Below are 21,156 nucleotides of genomic sequence, written 5' to 3' on the forward strand. Positions count from 1 at the left end.
TATGTCTGTAACATTACCATAGTAACAAGGTAACAACAACTGAGACAAGAGTTCAGGATAAAGGGCTGTACGAGCTAGCATCGTACAGTATCAGCATATTCCACCTCATATTCCATCTGTCAATAAGAGCGCCGAGCGTTACTCATTTTCATACGTCATCAAACTGTTCACCAATTATTGAGTGTAACTTTCCGAATATAGTTTTATTATTTCAATAAATTTATCATTTAATAAGCACCTTAGTTTTCGGTGCTATTTCGGCAGCCCGAACAAGGGCTAAAATTAAATGAACATGCATAATATTGCACACGAGCGAAGCCGGGGCGGGTCGCTAGTTTTTTTCGATTTAAAATACTTTTAGATTGTTATGAGACAAACATAACAATAGAATAATTATTTTTGATAAACAAAGGCCATTTTGGGTGGTTCGCAGAGCGTTTCGACCGCTGCGGCCGCGCGGTCATTACAATCCGTCAATTTTCTTGAGGAAGGAATCATTTCCAAAATCAATCAATCATTCATAAAATTGACATTACTACAGTACAGAGTAATTAATGTAAAGTCATATAGTAAAACTCTTTGTATGGGTTGTCCAATCGGTTGCACACTGGAGCAGGCCATAGGTATGCGATAATTTAACGGCTCCACATTGTCGTCGAACAGTGTGCCAAACTTTTGCTGATTCGGCATACATTGCTGGCTTTTCATTGCGGTAAATAAAAGTAATCATACTAACTATGCAATGTTCACGCATTCGCGTCGGCGTGTGTCCGAGTTTGGCGACAGTGTGGATCTGGTATAATAAGTCAGGTAATGCCATAAAACCCGTAAAATAAACAAATATACGTATATATTATAAGCTATTACTATAGGTATTATAGGTTTTAAATGCGCACCTATATATTATACGCGCAGGTGCGCATTAAAAACCTAAATAGATGTTTTTGACAGTTGTTGTGCGAAACAACTTACTGCTACATCACTAATTATGATTCATAAGTTAACAAATAATTAAACGATACTCACAAACATCGCTAATATTCAAGTGGGAGCCAGTGTCGCCGACATTGTCCACAACTGCGGCGGGAGAGACGCCCTCTGCAAAACAAACACACAATATAACTTTTTATTTATTTACTAAGCACAACAAGCTCATAATGTCGGTTCCACAGCCAATAAAAACGAGAAACTTTTTAATAAAATCCTTTAAATAGTGTAGGTCAATTTGTATAGATTACTTTTTAGTTTTCCCTACTGTCCATAATAATGTTACTTAACTCAAAAACTACTGGAGCGATTTTGAAGAAACTACGTAGATTCGTTAATCGCTAATAAAATAAATTGATATGTGATGGTGGCGCTATAGTGTGCGGGTATTGCCAATAATCAGAGTAATAAAGTATAGTATAGATTTTATTTATTTACTTCATTACTAGCTTTTGCTCGCGGCTTCGTTCGCATTTATTTCGCGCGTCCGTTCATAACTTAAACTACATGCATGTTTTGATTTTTATTGATAATCTGGACTACGACGAATACATAACAAACGATTGTAAATAGTTGGGCCCCTAACTGATTTTACCCCAGCGTTTTCGGATACCTAGCTACGCCACTGCCAACATACGTACGTATGTACATTTAATGTATGGACATGAGATGATCTCAAAACAGGACCAACGATTTTCCTTCACGACACGAGTGACTTGGTAACTAACCACAAGTGTGGGTGCTTCGTTATATCGTGTATTGTGAATGTGTCAAGAAATATCATACTTTTCCTCTTTAAAACAAAAAAGAACTGATCCGAATGTAACATGAATTTGAACAGAATGTAACGTGCTAATTAATCCTTTAATTAGATAAATTATGGTTTTGACTGAATTATAACTCCCTGTCTCTGACTATATTTATATACGCGCATCACGCGCATGTCTATACATAGAAATAAATAAATAAATATATTAGGACAAATCACACAGATTCAGCTAGCCCCAAAGTAAGTTCGAGACTTGTGTTATGGGATACTAACTCAACGATACTATATTTTATAACAAATACATAATATAGATAAACATCCAAGACCCGGGCCAATCAGAAAAAGATCATTTTCCATCATGACCCGACCGGGGATCGAACCCGGGACCTCTCGGTTCAGAGGCAAGCACTTTACCACTGCGCCACCGAGTCGTCATATGTATAATAAAACTGTAAGTGTCTGTACATAGGAGATATTATAAGAAAATAAGAAAATACTATAAGAAAGAAAAATAAAAATGATTGTGTGTCTTTTTAGGATTAATAGGCTCCTATTAGTTAGTATTAGTATTAGAACAATGTTTTTTTTTTAATTTGGGTATGTCTGCATTTTTGTCCGCGGATCAAGCAAAAACTACAGAATGGAATCTGATGTGATTTTCACAATTGTATAGCTGATGGTATAGGTTTTATCGTGATACGTTGCTTAGAACCAGAGATATTGACAATAAAAACGTACACACGAAATAAATGGGGGCGACGCCGCGGGCCAAAGCTAGTTACAGAATTTGGAATTTAACATTATTTCGACATAAATAACATATATGATAAATATCATAATATGATAATCAGGTCTATACTCGTATATGTATGTATAGACCTGCGTATGAAATTAATTTACTTTTTTGTATAATGTATTATTTTTGACCGCGCGATCTTCATTATTATTGTACCATAAATGATTAGGTATATGGCTAGATCACCCGTATCAATGGCTTTTCGATCGAAACTATCGATAGTTCGGCACTAGTATGAAGTATTGGGCCGCTAGTGTTCAATAAGAGCCGTCTCAAACATTTGCACAAAACAAATCAGTAAACAAACAGGTTTCGGACACGTTATGTTCAACTAGTTCTGCGAATCATTATGTAATCAAATAATTACGATCAATGCCGGCCACCGTTAGATTTTATCGCTATTTTATTTCCTCGATCATGGAACAAACAGGGCACATGTTTTTATAATTATTGTCATTATTTTATGGCAAAAGAATTAAATAATCTACAAATTCACTTATAATGAGAACATAAAATTTGCATTTAGTACAAATATTTTAATAGTGGACGCGTACAATAAAACAGTAGGTATACGGTAGATACACAATAACTACTATTGTCTACGTGCTGGATTTTTTGCTGTTTTAATAGTGCAAATTACACACATAGTGGTTAACTTGCTCAATAAAAAGTAGGCAACAATAGCGTCCCCAAAGAGGGATAACGTCAAGCAGGAACCCGGCTGTAAAAGCGTAGCTGGATCATCAAAATCTAATGGTTGACTGAATTACAATGGTGGAAAAATTACAAAATCATGAAATATAGTTTTAATTGTAATTTTAGTTTTATTAAATATAAATCTATTTAATAAAACTAGTCTTTGTTAATTAGGCCTATTTAATAAAACTAAAATTACAATGGTTGTGTCGATGTGGGCCACATAGGTACACACACAGGCATACCAGTTTACCTACTAAAGAGCCCTCATCTCGCGTCTATCCGTGCCAGACGAATATATTTTTAGAGCGATGTCGACGTCATGATTCAAGACTATGACGCCACAATCTTTTTTAAGGGAAAAGTTAAAGGCCCACTCGATGTGCTGCTGTAGTTCTTCAAGATTACAAATAGTTATTATTATTCATGATGCTGCTAAAGACATGTATAACAACTAGTTCATAGTCATCCTTGTTTTGAGACCGTGATACTTCATATCCATATTATATGAGATACTAATATCTACCAGATGTTGCCCGGGGCTTCGCTCCCTTGGGAATTTTGAGATAAAATATAGCCTATAGCAATCTTGGATAATGTACCTTTCCAATGGTGAAAGAATTTTTGAAATCTGTTCGGTAGTTACGGAGATTACCCTCCTCAAACATACAAACTCACAAATACTTACCTCTTTATAATAATAGTACCCGATAAAAAGATTTGTATTTCTGTTTTTTTGTTTGTAATGAATAAACTCCAAATTTTCTGGAATATAATAACTATAAGACCTCAGATGGCATAAACAATACTAGCAATTACTAATTTAGTCCTCATGACAACGGCCATTGAAGCCTTGCCGAAATAGAAAGGTGGACCTGATGTCAAGTTTACCCTGCATGGATCTTTATATCTAGGCAATAGCGACGAATTTGCCATGAATTTTAGTTGCTTGACATCCTTTTAACTGTACACGCGTAATTAAGCCAGTGAACTATCAACCATCCATAAAAATATCAATATAAATTATTTAATCGTAAACAAAAAGGATAATTGAATTTTCATCTTCGTTAATAGATATAAAGAATGTAGGATAGCCGGGAACATGGCAAATAAATTTAAATGTTCATTGGGTATATTTGAAATTGTCAATTATTCCCGCGTTACAGAAGTGAAATACCGCGATACATAGAAATACTTGAATTTTCTAACAATGAGTGTTATGTAATGAATAAGCGTGATGATAAACAATTATTCATTATAATAGAGATAAATTAAATAATAAAACGTACTTACATTTCAACAGCGTTTATTCCTCCCTTTTTTAAACTATAGAGGACTGATCGCTCACAAAAATAGCGGCAAATTATCACCGGTCATAACAACTACTTTAAAATATAATTACACAATGCGATCAGTCCGAATTAATCATACAATTAATATCTTATTTATTTATGTATTCATACAATATTTATTTATTTTTTCTAACAGATATAACGATCTCGAGATTAGGTATATATTTTTTAATTTTCACAACATATAGAGCCACTGTCTGCCACTGATTTAATGCCTGTCATTATTGTCAAACTATTCTCGTAAGTAGCAATACATTGAGTGAACCATGAACATGGTATGAATCATCACAACTCATGCCGAGAAATACCAGGAAAGTAACGAGCGCCTGGTTTGCATAATTTGGTTAACTCCATCGAAACACGTTCGCGTTATTTAACTGGGAAGTGTCGGGTCGGATCGTACGGGACATACTTTTCACAATCAATAACTCAATTCAATGCTTTGTTTTGACATTAAAAAAAAACACAAATACACGTTCACATATAAGTAATAATGTATGGAAGTATGGATGGATATTACGTTCTCAAAACTAAAATATATAGCATTTCGGAACGACCACTTTTGAGAAGTAATGCTGGAAGAAAACTCATTTTGAACAATGTTGGTAATATAATTGTTTTTTTATAATAACAATTTTTTCAGTAACGTAACATTTTTTTTATTTTGATTCAAATTTTGTTATAGGATTCTCCATATAATTTGGCGTGATTATAATATGAAAATATCCACCTACGAGTAAAGCACCTGGGTGCAGGACAGGTAAAACACGGGTAAAACCAATTAAAGCTTGTCAAAATTCTGCAGTGGACTTTAAGTAGCACCTTTTATTTTTAAAAAAATATTTAACAAAAGACTTGGCTGTATGGGCTAGAACCCTGCTCAAACGAGAGAATAAATAAATAAAAATTAGAATGAATTAAAAACAGAATGGAATATCCGAGATCAAGCATAGACATGGGAAAATTCTATGTCATTTCGCCAAACATATTCAGCTGTCAGTAGGTCATTGATTTCGGTAATTCCGAGTAAACATGTAGCTACGGCAGGTTACGGTAAAGATTGAAAGCATTCTATGTAATGAATTCAAATTTTTAAGTTCGATTAGTACTGATTTCAAAAAGGAAAATAAGGGGCAGAGGTCATTGATATCAATCGTCCTCATTAACTTGGCATGGGCAAGACTGGACACTCACGACGACCCACCCAGCTCAGGCCGTCCTGGCGCCGACCCAAATAAATAAAGGGATGGGCAGTGAAGAAGATTACTACTAGGTTTAGGGGCATCTTCCGATACCAGGCGACGAAGTGTTGGAACAATTTACCACCTCCAATTAGACTTCTTTCTTCTATTTGCAACTTTAAAAATAAATTTCGAGCCTACCTTCTAAATTCGAAAAAAAATTACTGTACACTTCGCCGCCGGTAGCGGGTGTTGCCTTTACTTTTTAAACTTTATTTTTTAATTGTTTATCTTATTTTTAGTAAAGTGTATGTATTGTAATGTATTATTTATGTGCTTTAGCATCCTTTACTAATTTACCATGTTGTATTTTATTTTTCTTTATTTATTATGTTGGGTACGTGTATGTAGCTACAGTCAATGTTTATTGTATAAGTAATATATCAATCGTAGTTATATATTTCCTTCCTCACTGTTAAACCTCACATACACCGTGCGCACACTGATTCAGGTCTCATCTGAAAATCAGTGTATCGCCCCTCTGGGTGATATGTGCACTGAGATGGGCCTTACTGTGAATACTGCGTTTTATTTTGTGTTTTTAGTCTGGTTGTGTATTGTGTTGTTGTTTTACAAATAAATGTTTTATCTATATATCATCTACTAATTTCGTCCCGCATTCACAACCATGTTTTATTATTATTTAAGGCGCTATGTACCCGCACTGTAGCGACACAATTGCATTTCTATCAGTTCCTTTTATTTCTTAGCGAAAAATGAAAACAATATATTTTAGTAAATTATGCCACACTATGTAAATAATTTTGGTAGAAAGTAAAATACAATGTGGTCGCAGTTCATTAAACGGATTGTGGCGGCCACTGTTTTCGATTCGATAGTCAACTGTGACTACATAGTGCAATGGAAAACTATAAAAATATATACACATGTATAGGTAATACTTTTTAATAAAATTCTTAGTGTGGCATAATCTGTTTCAATCTTTATTTTTTTATCTTTCTCTAAGAAATAAAATAAAAATGAGTATAGAGTGGCTTAATGGGCATTTTACGCCACTACATTCAAAAACCTCAACACTATACTTACCATGTCTACAAATTTTTTGAATATTATAACCTTTTAAATGTCAATGTCAATAATATTTTTTTTTTGGTTTATTCCCTCGTTTTATTGAGGAGGCAAAGGGTACTAGCCCATACAGCCAAGTCTTTTGTATATGTCAATAATAAAAATGAAACAAATAAATGTCATTATTCCTACTTTTATCTGACAACATGTAGTATTATTGACTGAGAATACATTTTGGTATTATGACACTACTTCAAAAAGTTTTATCATATCTGCTCTGCCCACTAAACTCTCGTTCAGATGGAGGTCATATCTATAGTAATCCTATGTTAGTAAATCGTATTGATAACGGCATTATCTCTGTATGAGATAGAGTTAATTTCATAGTAGAGGCCACCCACGACTTGCATCTTTGTGTGTTTATCTTAGCCAATATTGTGAAATGATGTGATAGTAAAGTAGGTAATAAATAAACTCACAACTGCATTTAAATCATGCATCAACTTGTAAACTCGGGGAACTGGTCAGCTTGATTCTCATATATTTTGTGTTTTAACCATATCTGTATTTTTTTATCATCACTCGATCACAATCATAACATGTTTTGTATACTTTGTATTTTTATACAAAATACATATACTAACTTTTATACATAAAGGTCAGCATTATTTGATCTGTGTGAGAAAGAGAATCAAAACATGGTTCCTGGACACTTTTTTAAACATAACAGTTGAGGTATCGAAATTCATAAAGAATAAGACTGGCTATTTAAAAGTATACAAAAAACCCACGGGAGGGACCTAGGTTATAAATTATTTCATTGCATCCATCCACTGTTACTAAATAAAATAATTCTTGTCCCAACAACAATTTCAACCATGGATCAAGGAAAATATTGTACCCAAAACTATGAACCCACAACTGGCAGTTATGATGTGGTTTTGTAGACAGTTGGATTCCACAAAAACAGGAAATAGTAGTTCATAATGTATAAGAAAAAAGAGTTTTCTAGAAAATGGTTGCTAACCACGCTTGCATAATTAAAAAAAAAAAACAAAAATATAGTAAAATTACTCTACAACTACAGTAACTATTATAGAGAGAATGTGTTAGTTTTTGTAAGTTTATGGTTAAGAGAAGATAAAATCATAAAATTACTCAATTTCCTTTTGAAAAAATTCCTCAGAAGAAATTGGAAATTTTGGAAAGCTTAAAAAATATTCCTACCTTTTTAGTGTAGATATACCTACCAATTATTTTAAATGCTGTGTTCATATTAGTGTATTTTTTTAAAATTACAATGCAGCTAAATATTTTCAAAGAAATTTACAATAGTGAGTGAGTATTGTATTTTTGAGACTGTATCGAAAGGACAATATTTCATTATTTTCAAAATGGTCATTCAGATTGATTTGTGTGTAATTAAAAAAATAATGCAAAAAAAAATGTGAAGCATACTAATTTCCATGGGCAGCGTGTGGATAGCCTAAGATATTTATAGCTCCCAACCGGGCTTCCAACTAGAGCATGCTAACTGCAGTGCAGGCAGAAAGAGGAAATCACCTCTACTAAATTAGCTGTACAGTACTTGATGCCTTTGCTTCAAAAAAAAATTAAAACTACATTAGTTTGCGATTCATACCTTACTATTTTAGTGAAGTGAAGATTAGTGCCAGATTTAATCCCTATAAAATTAGGTGCTGATAATAAAATGAAACAATCACATGCAAGTCTTTCACACGGATTACCTCCGCCGATGTCCATGGCACTAAAACACGTTCGTGGACACCTCACAGCGGTCCTTCACACAATATCAATACGCACATATTTTTAACTTCGTCATTGCCAACCAATTCACACTTCCCAGTTTCACAGTCCCATTTGGATCACACCACCACACTGATTATGTATTTGTGTTTGCATGAAATGAAACGCAACCCGCATAAAACCAACGATTGATAAAACACACGCTTCACAAATTGTAAGCTAAAAACATACCAGTCCAAACGTATGAACGATGCTATAATAACTGCCGTCTCGTCTCTTCGTTCGCTGGACCAAGGAACTAGATATCAAGGTCTTTCGTCTCGACGCAGGCTCGCTTGGTTCCAAGAATCACACAGGTTATGTCACTAACTCTATTTAATAAACATTTCAAAAAACTTGTGTATATTTGTGTTAAGTTCACTAAATAATGGTAAATAAAATTATATCACTCACTAAAAATAATGTTAGACGCTTATTTCGTCGAATGAATGTCAAAAATTACGATAAGCTAAGCAACTACTATTGGTTGTGCTACTGTCACATGGCATATTATGCCGAAATGACGTTGCTTGAGAAGCAAGCGCATGCGCGTTGTTTCAGTCTGCCAAAATAGCCTTGTTACCTTTTCCGTATCCGTCGCGAAAGTTTTAAATAGGATAATTTTGAAATAGGATAATTTATAATCTCAGTTAGAGTATATAATTACTAAATATATTCAATTAATATCCAAAAAATCTGAAGAGATTATTATATAAAAACTTAAACTAAAAAAATACACATTATATGTAGTCCATCAAACGGCAAAGTGCCCAAAAGGCAGGCTTCTGTTTCCTTAAGTTTCCAGCCCTTCCAGGGCACAGATACTTCGACCAGCCTAATTATTTAGCAATTATGATTTTATAATATATTATGCGATATTAGTTACAGTTACAAAATGTATAATACAAGATATTCTGTAGTTTACGCTTGTTCATGGCGTTCATGCATTTACAAAGTTTTCTGCAAGCTATCCATCTTCAGGCAATGATGATGGTTAATATCATTACTGGTCGAACATTGCTTTTGGTCAACGTAAATAGTGACCCAAAAAAAAGGAATCTCTCTGGAACACCTACCCTATATCCTTTGGATGATGGTAATTTCATGACGTGGATTTATTAAAATAATATTGGACATATTTGTTTCTCAAAGTACCTACTCAAGGGGAATGAGTCACCCACTCGCCGCAAGGCTGTATGCTCAATACGCACGTGCGTCACTTGCGTGGGTGTTTCAGGATTTCAGGATACATATTTCAAAAGCCAGGAGTGAGTCCGGCGGATGACTCATTCGCTGTGAAAATGTTTTCTTTTTTATTTATAGACAGAACCATTTTAGTCTTATTAAACTGTTAATATTGGTAGGTAATTAGGATTAGGAACTATGTAATTTAATATAAATTCGCATTATCAGAAAGCCGATCAGTAAGGATTTTAAAAAGAAAATAATTTAAAAAAATATATCACAGTAGCCATACAAAAGAAAGTTCGTAATAATTTTTTTTAGAATTATGTTCTCAGAAGCTTTAAGAAGAAATGGTTGGTTTTGGCATCGGATAGAACCGTGATAGAACGGCTTGGATGAAGTTAGAGGCAACCTTTGCCCAGCAGTGGGACGTAATAAGTGAAAAAAGTATAAAACCAAGCAGCGACTAACCTGTGACACATACAGGCGTAGGACCATCGTGCCAGATCCTCTGGTAGATCTTTAAAACTCGAGACCTCGCTACGTGCATCTTCGTATCATCATTTCCTATTAAAAAGTTACAATCACCAACCTACATCTGGTCACCGGTCAGACTAAAATCTATTACCTCATAAACTTATTTTATTAAGGAAAAACCTAATTAAAGTAACCAATGATATGAATTAAGAAAAGTACACCAATCTCTATGCCACAAAGGACGTCTCGAAAATACCTATAAAATGCACGTTTCACCACCACCACCAAGACTATCTAAACATGTAACGATTTAAAACCAATTTAATGTTAAACTACGTCTTGAGATGGGCACAAATTGACCAGAACTGACTTATTTTTTTTAAATATAATATACCTAAGTCGTGATTAATATTTAAACAATTTTCCCTATAGGCACATGTAAAACACGCGCATTTTCTGATGATGAAACAAAGAATGACGTTCTATTTAAACTCATTACTTTTATTGTAAGGAAAATTATTATGGTTACCTACTTACGTTGGTAATGGGCGGGAACTAAATAAGTTCCTACCTGGGTATGATGATACAAATTCAAAAGGCATAAAAATAGTCTGTCTGTGGGCTTAAGGAACACCTACAGAAGTCTACAGTGAATATCTAAAGCTTTTATTTAGACATCCAAATATAATAACATTTCTGCCTTTGGACTTTCAAGGTTGATGGGATGGATATTTTTCTCCCATCATTAAACGAGGCTGTGTATTTTTATTACATTTACCACGTGGGTGGTGTAAACCTTCAAAAATATAGGAGCATTTTTTATCCCGAATCTAAAACGGAGCGAAGCTAAGTATTCCTAAAATTAGCATCAAGGTTATCTTTCACATAAGGCGGCGGTCCACTCAGGCTGCAAAATGAAATGGGGAACTGCTTGTGAAGCCAATATTTTCCTCTATACATCACCATTTTTGAAGCGCTTTCCACAAGATTACTAATAAAAATAGGAGTAATACTTACACCTATTACTTTATAACAATGTATTTTAAAAGTTTTCTGTGTGAAGTGGCTCTTTTTTAACCCACTTTAAAAATGAAGGATGCAACACGTCACGATATTTTTTTTTTGTTTAATAAAAGGCTCCTAGGTATAATTTATTTATTTCCTGTCTTTGATCTTATTTTATTATTATTTTTATTTAAAAGTGTTGTACCTAATTTTAGTACAATATTCTAAAATTTAACAAGTAATGTAATCAAAATGTAATTACCGTGAACGATGTGAAACAATAAGAACAAAAAGTTAAATGCGGAAAGTCACTGTATTTATACCTACTGTGTTAACTTTGATGTCCTGCTAATGCCTGGCAATGTTGGAAATCGGCCACAAAAGTCGGCAATATGGCAATATGGTCGGGCAATGTTACTCTATGGCCAAGATATAATAATTCGCGAGTTTCAGCAATCATGCCTGTTGTTTTGATAGCAGTAACTTAGTATTTGAGATGAGACATAACATAATCAAGGACAAAACCAGATTTTTTCGAAATGACTGTCACTGACGGCGCGTAAGTTGTCGTAAGCGGGCGATATAATTAATTGGGTTGAAAATTGCCGTGTTGTTTTCCTTATTTCGTATTAAGCAAGTGATTACTCAGTTAGGATTACAAAGCAACCTTCCCAATAGAAAATTCCTTTTTTATGATTATAAATTAGCCTAAACAATGTATTTAGTAAGAACTAGTAGTACTTACTAATTCTACGGCCTAACCATATTCTTTTACTAAGTCTTAATCTCTTTTATAACATAAATTTTCAGTTCTAAATATAGCGACAATCATTAGAAGGGTTGTATGTATTATGAAGTTTTAGACGTAGTACTTTCTAATAACTATGGCGCCTCACGCACACAGAGCGGGGAGACAGCCCCTGACTCACACACGATTGAATTAGTACGTTGGTATATGCAGTGCACTCATAATAAAGACATGGGAGCTTACTATAGGTAGGTACCTGCAACAAGTACCTAGTTCCACTTTGATCCAACATTTAGGATTCGTGTCTCTTTTTAAGTCTAGAAATAGTTATATTTTCTTGATACCGTGATATGAGGATTTTTCGCCCCGACATGGCCCCGACCTTAACTGTAACGGATCAAGTTATGTACCATTCTAATACATTTGCTATAATTTTTTTGCAGGCGTATTTTTTTTTTCAATTAGCTTCTATCTCACTACCAAAACCTTCTTTAATTTTTACAAATACGTTTATAAATGCGGCAACCAAATAAAATCCTTCAAGAATAGCAAAGCCATCACACCTCATGCGTCACCCTAGCCGCCGCCGTCGACACGGAGGCGTCACAGCGGCTGGCGCCTCCGCCGCGGCCGCAGGGCTCGGCCCCGCGTCGCCACACGCGACTCCCGCGCCCCTACACCTAAATAATTCCCTTGATTATTATCTACGTTTGTTCTTACCCTTTTTTGTTTTGTCGTTTAGTGGTACGTAATAAGTGGTTTGTTAATTGCTTATTCTGTGAAAAACTTTAGTTACTTAATATGCTAATTCTGTAAAATGAGAGAAAGCATGTCCGTTCTACAATATTCTTTTATCCACATACATTTAGAAATACCTCCATGCTCAATCAACTTTTTTTCGGTATGCAACAAGCAGTGAATTTGAAAATTCGAACACATCTGTCAGTCAAATCAACACAAAACTCGGTGACAACGACAATAATTTTTCACCGCAAAATATAACAAAACCAAGAGGGATTTAGCAAAATGCCGGAAAACCCAGGCAACGGCAAGGTGCCGCAGCTTGCCTCGCCCGTGGCAAGGTTCGGGGCTGGAGACATCTCGGAGAGGGAGCTGTCTCAGGAGCGGCAGAACTTGAGAACCACCACCCCGCCCACGTTAGATCTTTACATACACGTAACTAGTTTGAAGTATGGAGAGGGACATAGCGTACTTTTTATCCCAGAAAAAAATTACGCTGGGGAAGTCGCGGGCACAAAGCTAGTACTCTATATTGCACCAAATAAAAGTACAGAATAGAAACATCGAACACAAGAAAAAAATGGATTCATATTTCTCAAATTTAGAAAGCAGGACTGTTTTATTTATTTTATTTTATAACACACTAGCAGCTCTAATGAGCTGCTAGTGTGTTATAAAACAAAAGACATACGCATCAAGCTTAATAGCTTGATGTATGTGTATCTTGAAGTTTGGATATTTTATCGTTCTTAAAACTGTTGACTGAAGTGACAACATTCTCATTGAGTTTGTTCCAGTCTCGAACCACACGATTGGATAGAAAATTACTATTCGGTTTTCTTTTTGCCGATGTGCGACATAGTTTCAAGGAATGACCTCTTAATTTATTATTTTCCAAGAATTTAAACAGATGTTGCAGACTAGGTACATCGTAATATTTTGTAGGTCTCGATGAGATGCCCTCTATGTCTGCGGGGTTCCAAAGTTAAGATATTGTTGTTGATAAGTTTTCCAAAGTTTTGCCAGAATCTTCAGGACTGTTTTGATAGCCAGCCAGATATAAATGGACAACAATCCAATCTACTAATCCACTAACACTAATCACTAGTAGGGTGGACACAGCACGAGCACAACACACCCAGAACTTCAGGCAAATATTTGGGATCACAAATGCAAAAATTACCCGCGCTGGGAATCAAACTTGATCAAGAGTACGAATTAGAAATTCAACTGAAATAACTATTAAATTGAATTCCTTACATAATAAGTTGGCCAATGTCTTGTTATGTTCCATCTAATGTTCCATGGTTATGGAATTTATTCAGGTTCATGGATTTCAATGGCAATCCGTTACGTCAACCCTACAGAAAAAACATTGCCAAGATTAGATACATTCTCTATTGAACTCCACAGGCGCGTCCAACCAGCTCACCCCAAAAAGCAGTTGTTCTCGACCCCTGTAAGCAAGTTTACCACCAAGCACTGCGGGCCCAGCGCCAACCTGCAGAGGATCCGCAGCTGCCTCGAGGAGTACAGGACTCAGACCACGCCAGCTCGCCCAGCTAAGATCGGGCCTAAAGCTGTGTCTATGGAAGACCTGACGCCTAGCAAGCGAGTGAGGATTGAGAGGTGAGGAAATCTTAAGAATATCCTACCATGCTTTTAATTCATTCCTCATTGTGTCATCAAAATCTGTTTATCTTGAGGCTTCCATAGGCTTCGGAAATGGCTCCCACACTCTCTAGGCCTGTGAAAACTAAACAGTCAGATTGGTTTACAAACTCATATGCCAAGAGTAGATTCTAACTTGGACCTTTGATCAAAGGCTCCTTAACCATACATTTATTAACACGAATGTCTCCCATGGGGGTAGGCTTCTGTCTATTACCTCCCTAGACTCTACTAGGACTACCTCTACCTCTATCCTCACCAATTCTTCTTGTCGAGCCGGAGTGGCTGTTCAAACTGTGTTCTACCATTATATCTGGCCACGCTGATAATAGCTCCTTAAGTTGAATAAAATGGGCCCTAATGCCGTCGAGTAAACGACCTTCTGATATTTATACGATCAAACTAAATAACCATAAGTTACTACTAAAACGTCTACTCAACGTCATAAATAAACATTTATGATGTTGAGTAGACGTTTTGGGATCTATCTGTTGTTGGCCTCTTTCAAGTCCTGTTGGTACAGGACGGCAGGTGAGTCATTGACCGTATTAGCACCGTAGTCAAATAAGTTATGCTCATTACTCTGAATGATTATAGGAACGGCGGAGATCTACCTGTGGTGATGTCCCCGGGCCCGCAGACAGCAGTGGAAGTGCAGGCGGCGATGAAGATAGCCAAGTTCCTGATGATGAGCGCGTGGCGCCGCAGGAGGGAAGAGGTGCGCTGTCTGCGGAAGACGCTGGAGTTTCAGGTATAAGTGTTTTTAACCCCTACAAGATTTTTGCACATTTACATGACTAAGGGCCTGTTTCACCGCTTGCTGCTGATAAATGATTGTGTTTCACACGTGTTGGATAGAGCTAAACAAACGACTAGGCTGTGATTTTACTACTGGCCTTATGTTAACCCAACTCGGGAATACTATTGTTGCCTTTGAGTCGACAAGGCCATGTGTGGTAGACGCCCCGCCTCGTAATTCAGAGGCCGATAGTTTTCAGAATTTTTCAGCTGTAGATACATGTTATGCAAAGTAGGTAAGTACAGATATTAAGTAAAAGGATTAGTGACTCATAGCGAATATCATGCGTCTCTGCCAAAATGATTAGGTATGAATCACACACGGCTCAGGGTGCTAGTGTCTACGTGACTCCTCTATATTTAAATTATTTCAGATAGGTACCTACCTACCTAATTAATTAGGTATATACCTTTTGTTGAAATATTTTCGAATAGTTATTATGCAGACGTCCGATCTTTCTATGCCATAATTTTGTCAATAGGTACGTACTTTATATTATTCACTAGAGACCCGCCCCGACATCGCTCGGGTAAAACCATAATAAAAAAATGTAGCCTGATTGTTTCGTCTATCTTTGTACCAAATTGATTTAGTAGTATTTGAATTTATTCATACTTACAAACAAGAAACTAATCTTTTCTCTTTATGGATACCGGCCAACACCGAATTTTTTTGCGATAAATAGTAGCTTGTTATTCGAGCGTCTAGTCTTTCTCTTTCTTTTTTACTTTTACATACTTGCTTTATTTTTAAAACTAAATTTTACTCTTTATCCAAGTTTTCAAGCTGATACTTTATTGCGTGTCCATGCAGGTGTCCTGTTCGGAACGTCTGCGCATCCAAGTGTCCACATTGAAGTCCCTACTGGACTCGGACAATGCGAAGGTCCGGCTGGCGATGAGGGAGCTCGAGCGACTGAAACAGCTGGTCAGAGAGAAGGAGATGGAGAAGGCAGTGCTGGAGAGGGTACGCGAGAGTCTTACTGCCACCTGTGAACTGAATGATGGATTTCTCGCCTCAATTACAATAAAACTACTCCACATTCTCCATGTCATACGAACCATTTAGGTACTATTGTAACGGAGAGAGGGCATGCTATAGGCTTTCCAGTAAAAACTATGACAAGATACGCACATACAATCCAATGAGACTGTAATCTGCGTCTGCGTGTTTGCGATAAAGTCAAAAACAATTGCAAGGATTTTCATGCGGTTTTCATGCACCAATTGATAATGATACCAATAGAAATGCCTTAAGTCATCTGACCATCATGTCCTGGAGTTCGTGAGAATCAGACAATTCGTCTTGTCTAATACAATTTTTTTCAGGAAAAAATCGCACTCGAAAAGGATGTCTGTGCTGCAGAAGACCAGGCATCGGAAATGAGCATTGGTGAGAGAATCTCGTTGTTATTATAGGTACCTACTTTTTATTCAGCGAACCTGATGAGTGGTCCCCGCTGCCTATGGACACCTCCAACACCGGTGTCTGACTGTATCTTTTCACGCCCTTTTTAAAATACTCGTTGTAGCACTTGTAGCCTCTTTAACCTTTGCTACCTATTTATAATCTATACTTATTACTATGTAGAGGTGAGCGTTTGTGTGTTTGTATGTGTGAGGCGGGTAATCTCCGAAACTACCTAACTGATTTCAAAAATTCTTTCAGCATTAGAAAGGTACTTTATTCAAGATTGCTATTTTATCTCAAAATTCCCATGGGAGCGAAGCCCCGGGCAACATCTAGTACTTACATATATAAATCATTAACCAAGGTGACACTCGATATTACGCCTAGTCTCAGGTGTTACCCAACTCACCCAGGTGCACAAAAGTCAGAAACCTTCACCATAACTGTCGCAGGCTGGCGCAACTGCCGCAACGAGCTGGAAAGCGTGCGCACGTCGGCGAGCCTGTGTGAGCTGGCGCTGGGCGCCGCGCGGGCGGACGCGGCCGACGCGCGCGCGCAGAGCGACCACGCCTACAATAGGGTAACTCTTCTACTACTTCAAATGCTTAACGCCTCGTGTGCGGGAACACCAGACAACAATATTTACAAGCACTCGACAAGTTGATACAATACAAAAATGTCACGAGCTGACACAATTTTTGTGTTGAAGCTTTTAATGTCGTCGTAGAGATCTTGTTATCAACGCGTGACAAAAAATATGTCCGCGCGTGCAGTAAAACGTTGATGAGTACCCTCGTCGGGAACCGAACCTGGGTGCACAATTAGGCAAATCGTAATAATGCGTTGTCATCCAAATTATATGTGTATACAAAACATAGCTCGAACGAAGATCTGCGTTTAAAATTGAGAGAATTCCACGCGGACGTATTCGCTGATTCAAAGATAAGCTACTCTAAAGAGTTTTTGGCCTCAGTTACTGGATTTTCTATTCTTTATTCTGCGCTACTTCATCACTGCAGCTTTACCTGGGACGAAACCACTATGTTCGATCTATTCTGTATTTTAACGACCATGTCCTACAAAGACTTGATTTTGTTGTACAGTTGACTTGGTTGCCGCTTGCGTAAGGCCTGTACTTGATATTTGCAGCTATCTTTACTGGAAGAGGAATTGGCGCAGCACGAAGCTTTGTTATCTGCCGCCGAAGAAGAAGTGGCTACGCTGAGGAGAGAAGCAGATGACAGACAGCGCGCTCTGCAGATTACCAGCGACGAACTGGACATTGAGCGGGAGTGAGTTCGTTTTTGTATACATTTCTTTATCGATACTATGATATTCTACGTTTTTTCTAATAGGGGGACCTAGTTCACTCTCTCTCTCTCTCATCTGTGCGTATTTCCGGTTTCTTTCTCAGCCGTTGAGTCCAGGATCCGCTTTCTTACTTCTTCGTATCCCCTTCGCACGGTCGTCGGCTACCCTAGTTGTTAAAACATTTGCCCGCATATCATGCTTAATATTAGAAATGAAATTTTTGTTAGGTAGGTACAACAGCGTTTATTATCGTACAATGAGGAGCCTTAACACTACAATCATGGAACATTTAACTTAGCACACACGACTGTTACAAGACGAACGACGACACAAACTGACTTGAGAGCGAGCGCGGGAAGCGGGAACGCGTGATGCTATCCACGGACTATAGTGACTGCGAGCGCCAATCACGATCGAGGACCGCGAACATTACCAAATAAGGCGCGTTATTTGTGCGTGTCACAGTATAAGTAAAAGCATACGCATTGTCGCCAGCCCACAGTACAAATTAATGCAGTTATGTATCGGTAACATCTAATGCTTGCAGTAAAGTTAACAAAAATAAAGCGATACAGTTAATAGCATGAATAAAACATAAACGCGTCCATCCATCAAGACGTACAGTAATTAATATAGTCTACACCATCGCCCGAAGAATATATAATAGTGAAACAGTATGTGTGAAGAATTTTATTATCTGTGCTCGGCACGTGAGCTGTCAGGAGCTGATATACCGGATCGTTGGAGTTTTGTTTCCGCCAAGAATTCACAAACATTCTGCTCTTAATATTACATCCATATTTATTGTTTTGGAATATTTTAAACCAAACAACGCGAGTATGCTAATAAAGCCTAAAATTATGCGCTATGGCTACCGTGATAATTTCGACGTAAAAGTTAATTAATTTCATCAATTTTTCCAAACATTTTTGTATATTTTTTAAGCAATTTCATAATAGGGTTCAATCGATAGTAGAACAGGTTTGATACAAAGTATTTTAACTATACTCGTAAGAATTTCATTTAAGTACCTACCTAATCAATATATCATCATCACCAACTGTGCATTGAAGACATTTAAATTAAAAAAAAATGAGATCGATAGAGAATCAGTAATAGAATAAGAATTTAAAAAAAAGTGTCTATTTGTTTGCACACGCTAATCTCTGGATCTACTGGACGTATTTGAATGAAACTTTTTTGTTGTATAGCTATAAAGCCTGGTCAACATATAGGGTATTAATGATTTTGAAAACTGGAACACCTGATGTAGTACTCCTATACCAAACGCCAATTTCATATGTATGTACCTAATATAACGCGTCGTAAACTAATGGTCTCTAATGTATTGTTGGCAGACCGGTTATATTAGTTTTATTATTATGTGATTAACTGTTTTGGAAGTAGGTACTTGTTGATGAAAATATGCGCATATTGTTTTCGTAAAGATTTTTGATTTCGATTATTTATATTCTTTAGATTTATTTATTGCAAGTTTGTAGTTGTTACATAAATGGATAATTACAAGTGACGCCCTGCAGGGGCACAGCACCAAACATAAGGAGGCTATTCATAAATTATATTATTACATTGCGTCCTATCCTCATGGCTGAGGAAAACATTTGATTACAGACAAACATCGTGTCAGGTGAAATTAAATAGAAGCTTGTAAAGTAGTTACATATTTAAATGGTTTTGTTGTACATGTTGTATAATTTAATTCCCGCTCGATTCCAGATTTTTTTAATGTCATTATTTATTTTAGTATCGCATAATTTATTACCCGCTCGATTCCGGATTTTTTTAATGTCATTATTTATTTTAGTATCACATAATTCATTTCCCGCTCGATTCCAGATTTTTTTAATGTCATTATTTATTTTAGTATCGCATAATTCATTACCCGCTCGATTCCGGAATTTTTTCATACATGAATTTAGTAAAATATTGGTGTTTTAGAGCGCGCAACCGCTGCAGCAGGGAGTGCGCTGCGCTGTCGGCGCGCGTGTCGCTGTCGGCGGAGGAGAGCGCCGCGCTGAAGGCCGCGCTGGCCGAGCTGCGCGTCGAGCTGGCGCGGCTCGCGGGGCAACTCGCGGACACCAGGGAACAGCTGGGCTGGTGGCCGAGGCCGCTCACCAAGTCAGATCTAGTTTTAGTACTCTACTTCTTGTCAAAATGTTGTAAATTGAGCGTTGAAGTTGAAAGAGAGGTTAAATGCGCCTTCTGTAAACATACTTTACTGTATCGTCTAGTACTGCACGCTGTCAGCTCTCGTCTTGTCAATGTAAAGAGGATGCTTTGAAGTTCACATTTCGATGAACATCAACGTGCGTTGCAGTAGAAGTGAGAGAGTGAGAGAGAGAGAGAAGACAAAGAAAACTAAAAACAATGAGCTAGCGTAGCCAGTTGAGATAGAACATGCACACAACTTCCCGGTCTAATTATTCTGGGATTATTTCACTAATAAAATGTATTATTGGAGCTACCTTAGTAACATTCTACTAACTCTCCAGGTTGCTGGGGTTAACCCGCTCCTGGTTCCGCGCCCCGCTCTCGTTCCCCGAGGCCGTCATCTGGTCCTTAGTCCCCGCCCGACATGGATGCTGATGAAGTATCATGATTGAAGATAGTTTTAATCAAATTATGTACTCCTCTGGTTCAGTGATCCCAAATGGATCTGGCGTCTTAATAAAGGTCAAATTTAAGCCGACGGTATAATAATCTGAGAATGAAAAAAATCTTGTTACTAAGGTCGGTGCAGACCGACTGCGTAGTAAACGAGCATTGCTATGCCATTGTATGGAATTGTATAAAGCTACACTACGCTTCATGTCACAATATAATTCTATACAGTAAATGCGCACCGGGTATTATGCATTTGGTCTGCACCGGCCTTAAGAATTCAAATTAGTCAACATTGATTGGTGAATGTTTCTCACCATAGTTATATGTTTTGTGATTGGTAAGTATTTTGGATTGATTTTAGACGTTATTTAGTGTATTTGTAGGAGTTTTGTTCGCGGTGTCGGTGACAGGTTTGTTATAAGTTTTCTCTTAGATTTTGTAAGTAGGCATTTGCGATTATGATTACAGATAATTAAAAATAATTTCATAGTTTTATTTTTCATCCTTG

General features: G+C 36.9%; 2 protein-coding genes across 6 annotated transcripts in view; one reads left to right on the forward strand and one right to left on the reverse strand.

Annotated features, from left to right (window-relative positions):
- Positions 1 to 9,147, reverse strand: part of dl (dorsal) — a 40,193-nt gene extending 31,046 nt beyond the window's left edge. For 2 of the 4 annotated variants that reach the window (XM_053757207.1, XM_053757204.2), the window contains exons 1-2: positions 8,619 to 8,862; positions 1,027 to 1,098 (exon numbers count right to left, since the gene is read on the reverse strand). In XM_053757207.1, the coding sequence (XP_053613182.1) occupies positions 1,027 to 1,098; positions 8,619 to 8,634 (88 nt within the window). In that variant the 5' untranslated portion in view covers positions 8,635 to 8,862. The other 2 variants (XM_053757205.2, XM_053757206.2) reach the window with 2 other exon arrangements.
- Positions 9,148 to 12,990: 3,843 nt separating this feature from the next.
- LOC128676738 (uncharacterized protein) lies at positions 12,991 to 21,128 on the forward strand. Of its 2 annotated transcripts, none has more exons than XM_053757035.2 (9): positions 12,991 to 13,248; positions 14,246 to 14,461; positions 15,101 to 15,254; positions 16,116 to 16,268; positions 16,631 to 16,694; positions 17,126 to 17,292; positions 17,862 to 18,004; positions 19,983 to 20,162; positions 20,537 to 21,128. In XM_053757035.2, the coding sequence occupies exons 1-9, from the start codon at positions 13,118 to 13,120 to the stop codon at positions 20,628 to 20,630; spliced, it is 1,302 nt and encodes a 433-aa protein (XP_053613010.1). In that variant the 5' UTR covers positions 12,991 to 13,117; the 3' UTR covers positions 20,631 to 21,128. The 2 variants fall into 2 exon arrangements, with proteins under 2 accessions (XP_053613010.1, XP_053613011.1); XM_053757036.2 differs by having other exon boundaries at positions 13,009 to 13,248; positions 17,165 to 17,292.
- Positions 21,129 to 21,156: the final 28 nt, after the last annotated feature.

Source organism: Plodia interpunctella, chromosome 16 (genome assembly GCF_027563975.2).
Source record: "Plodia interpunctella isolate USDA-ARS_2022_Savannah chromosome 16, ilPloInte3.2, whole genome shotgun sequence".
NCBI classification, from domain to species: Eukaryota; Metazoa; Arthropoda; class Insecta; order Lepidoptera; family Pyralidae; genus Plodia; species Plodia interpunctella.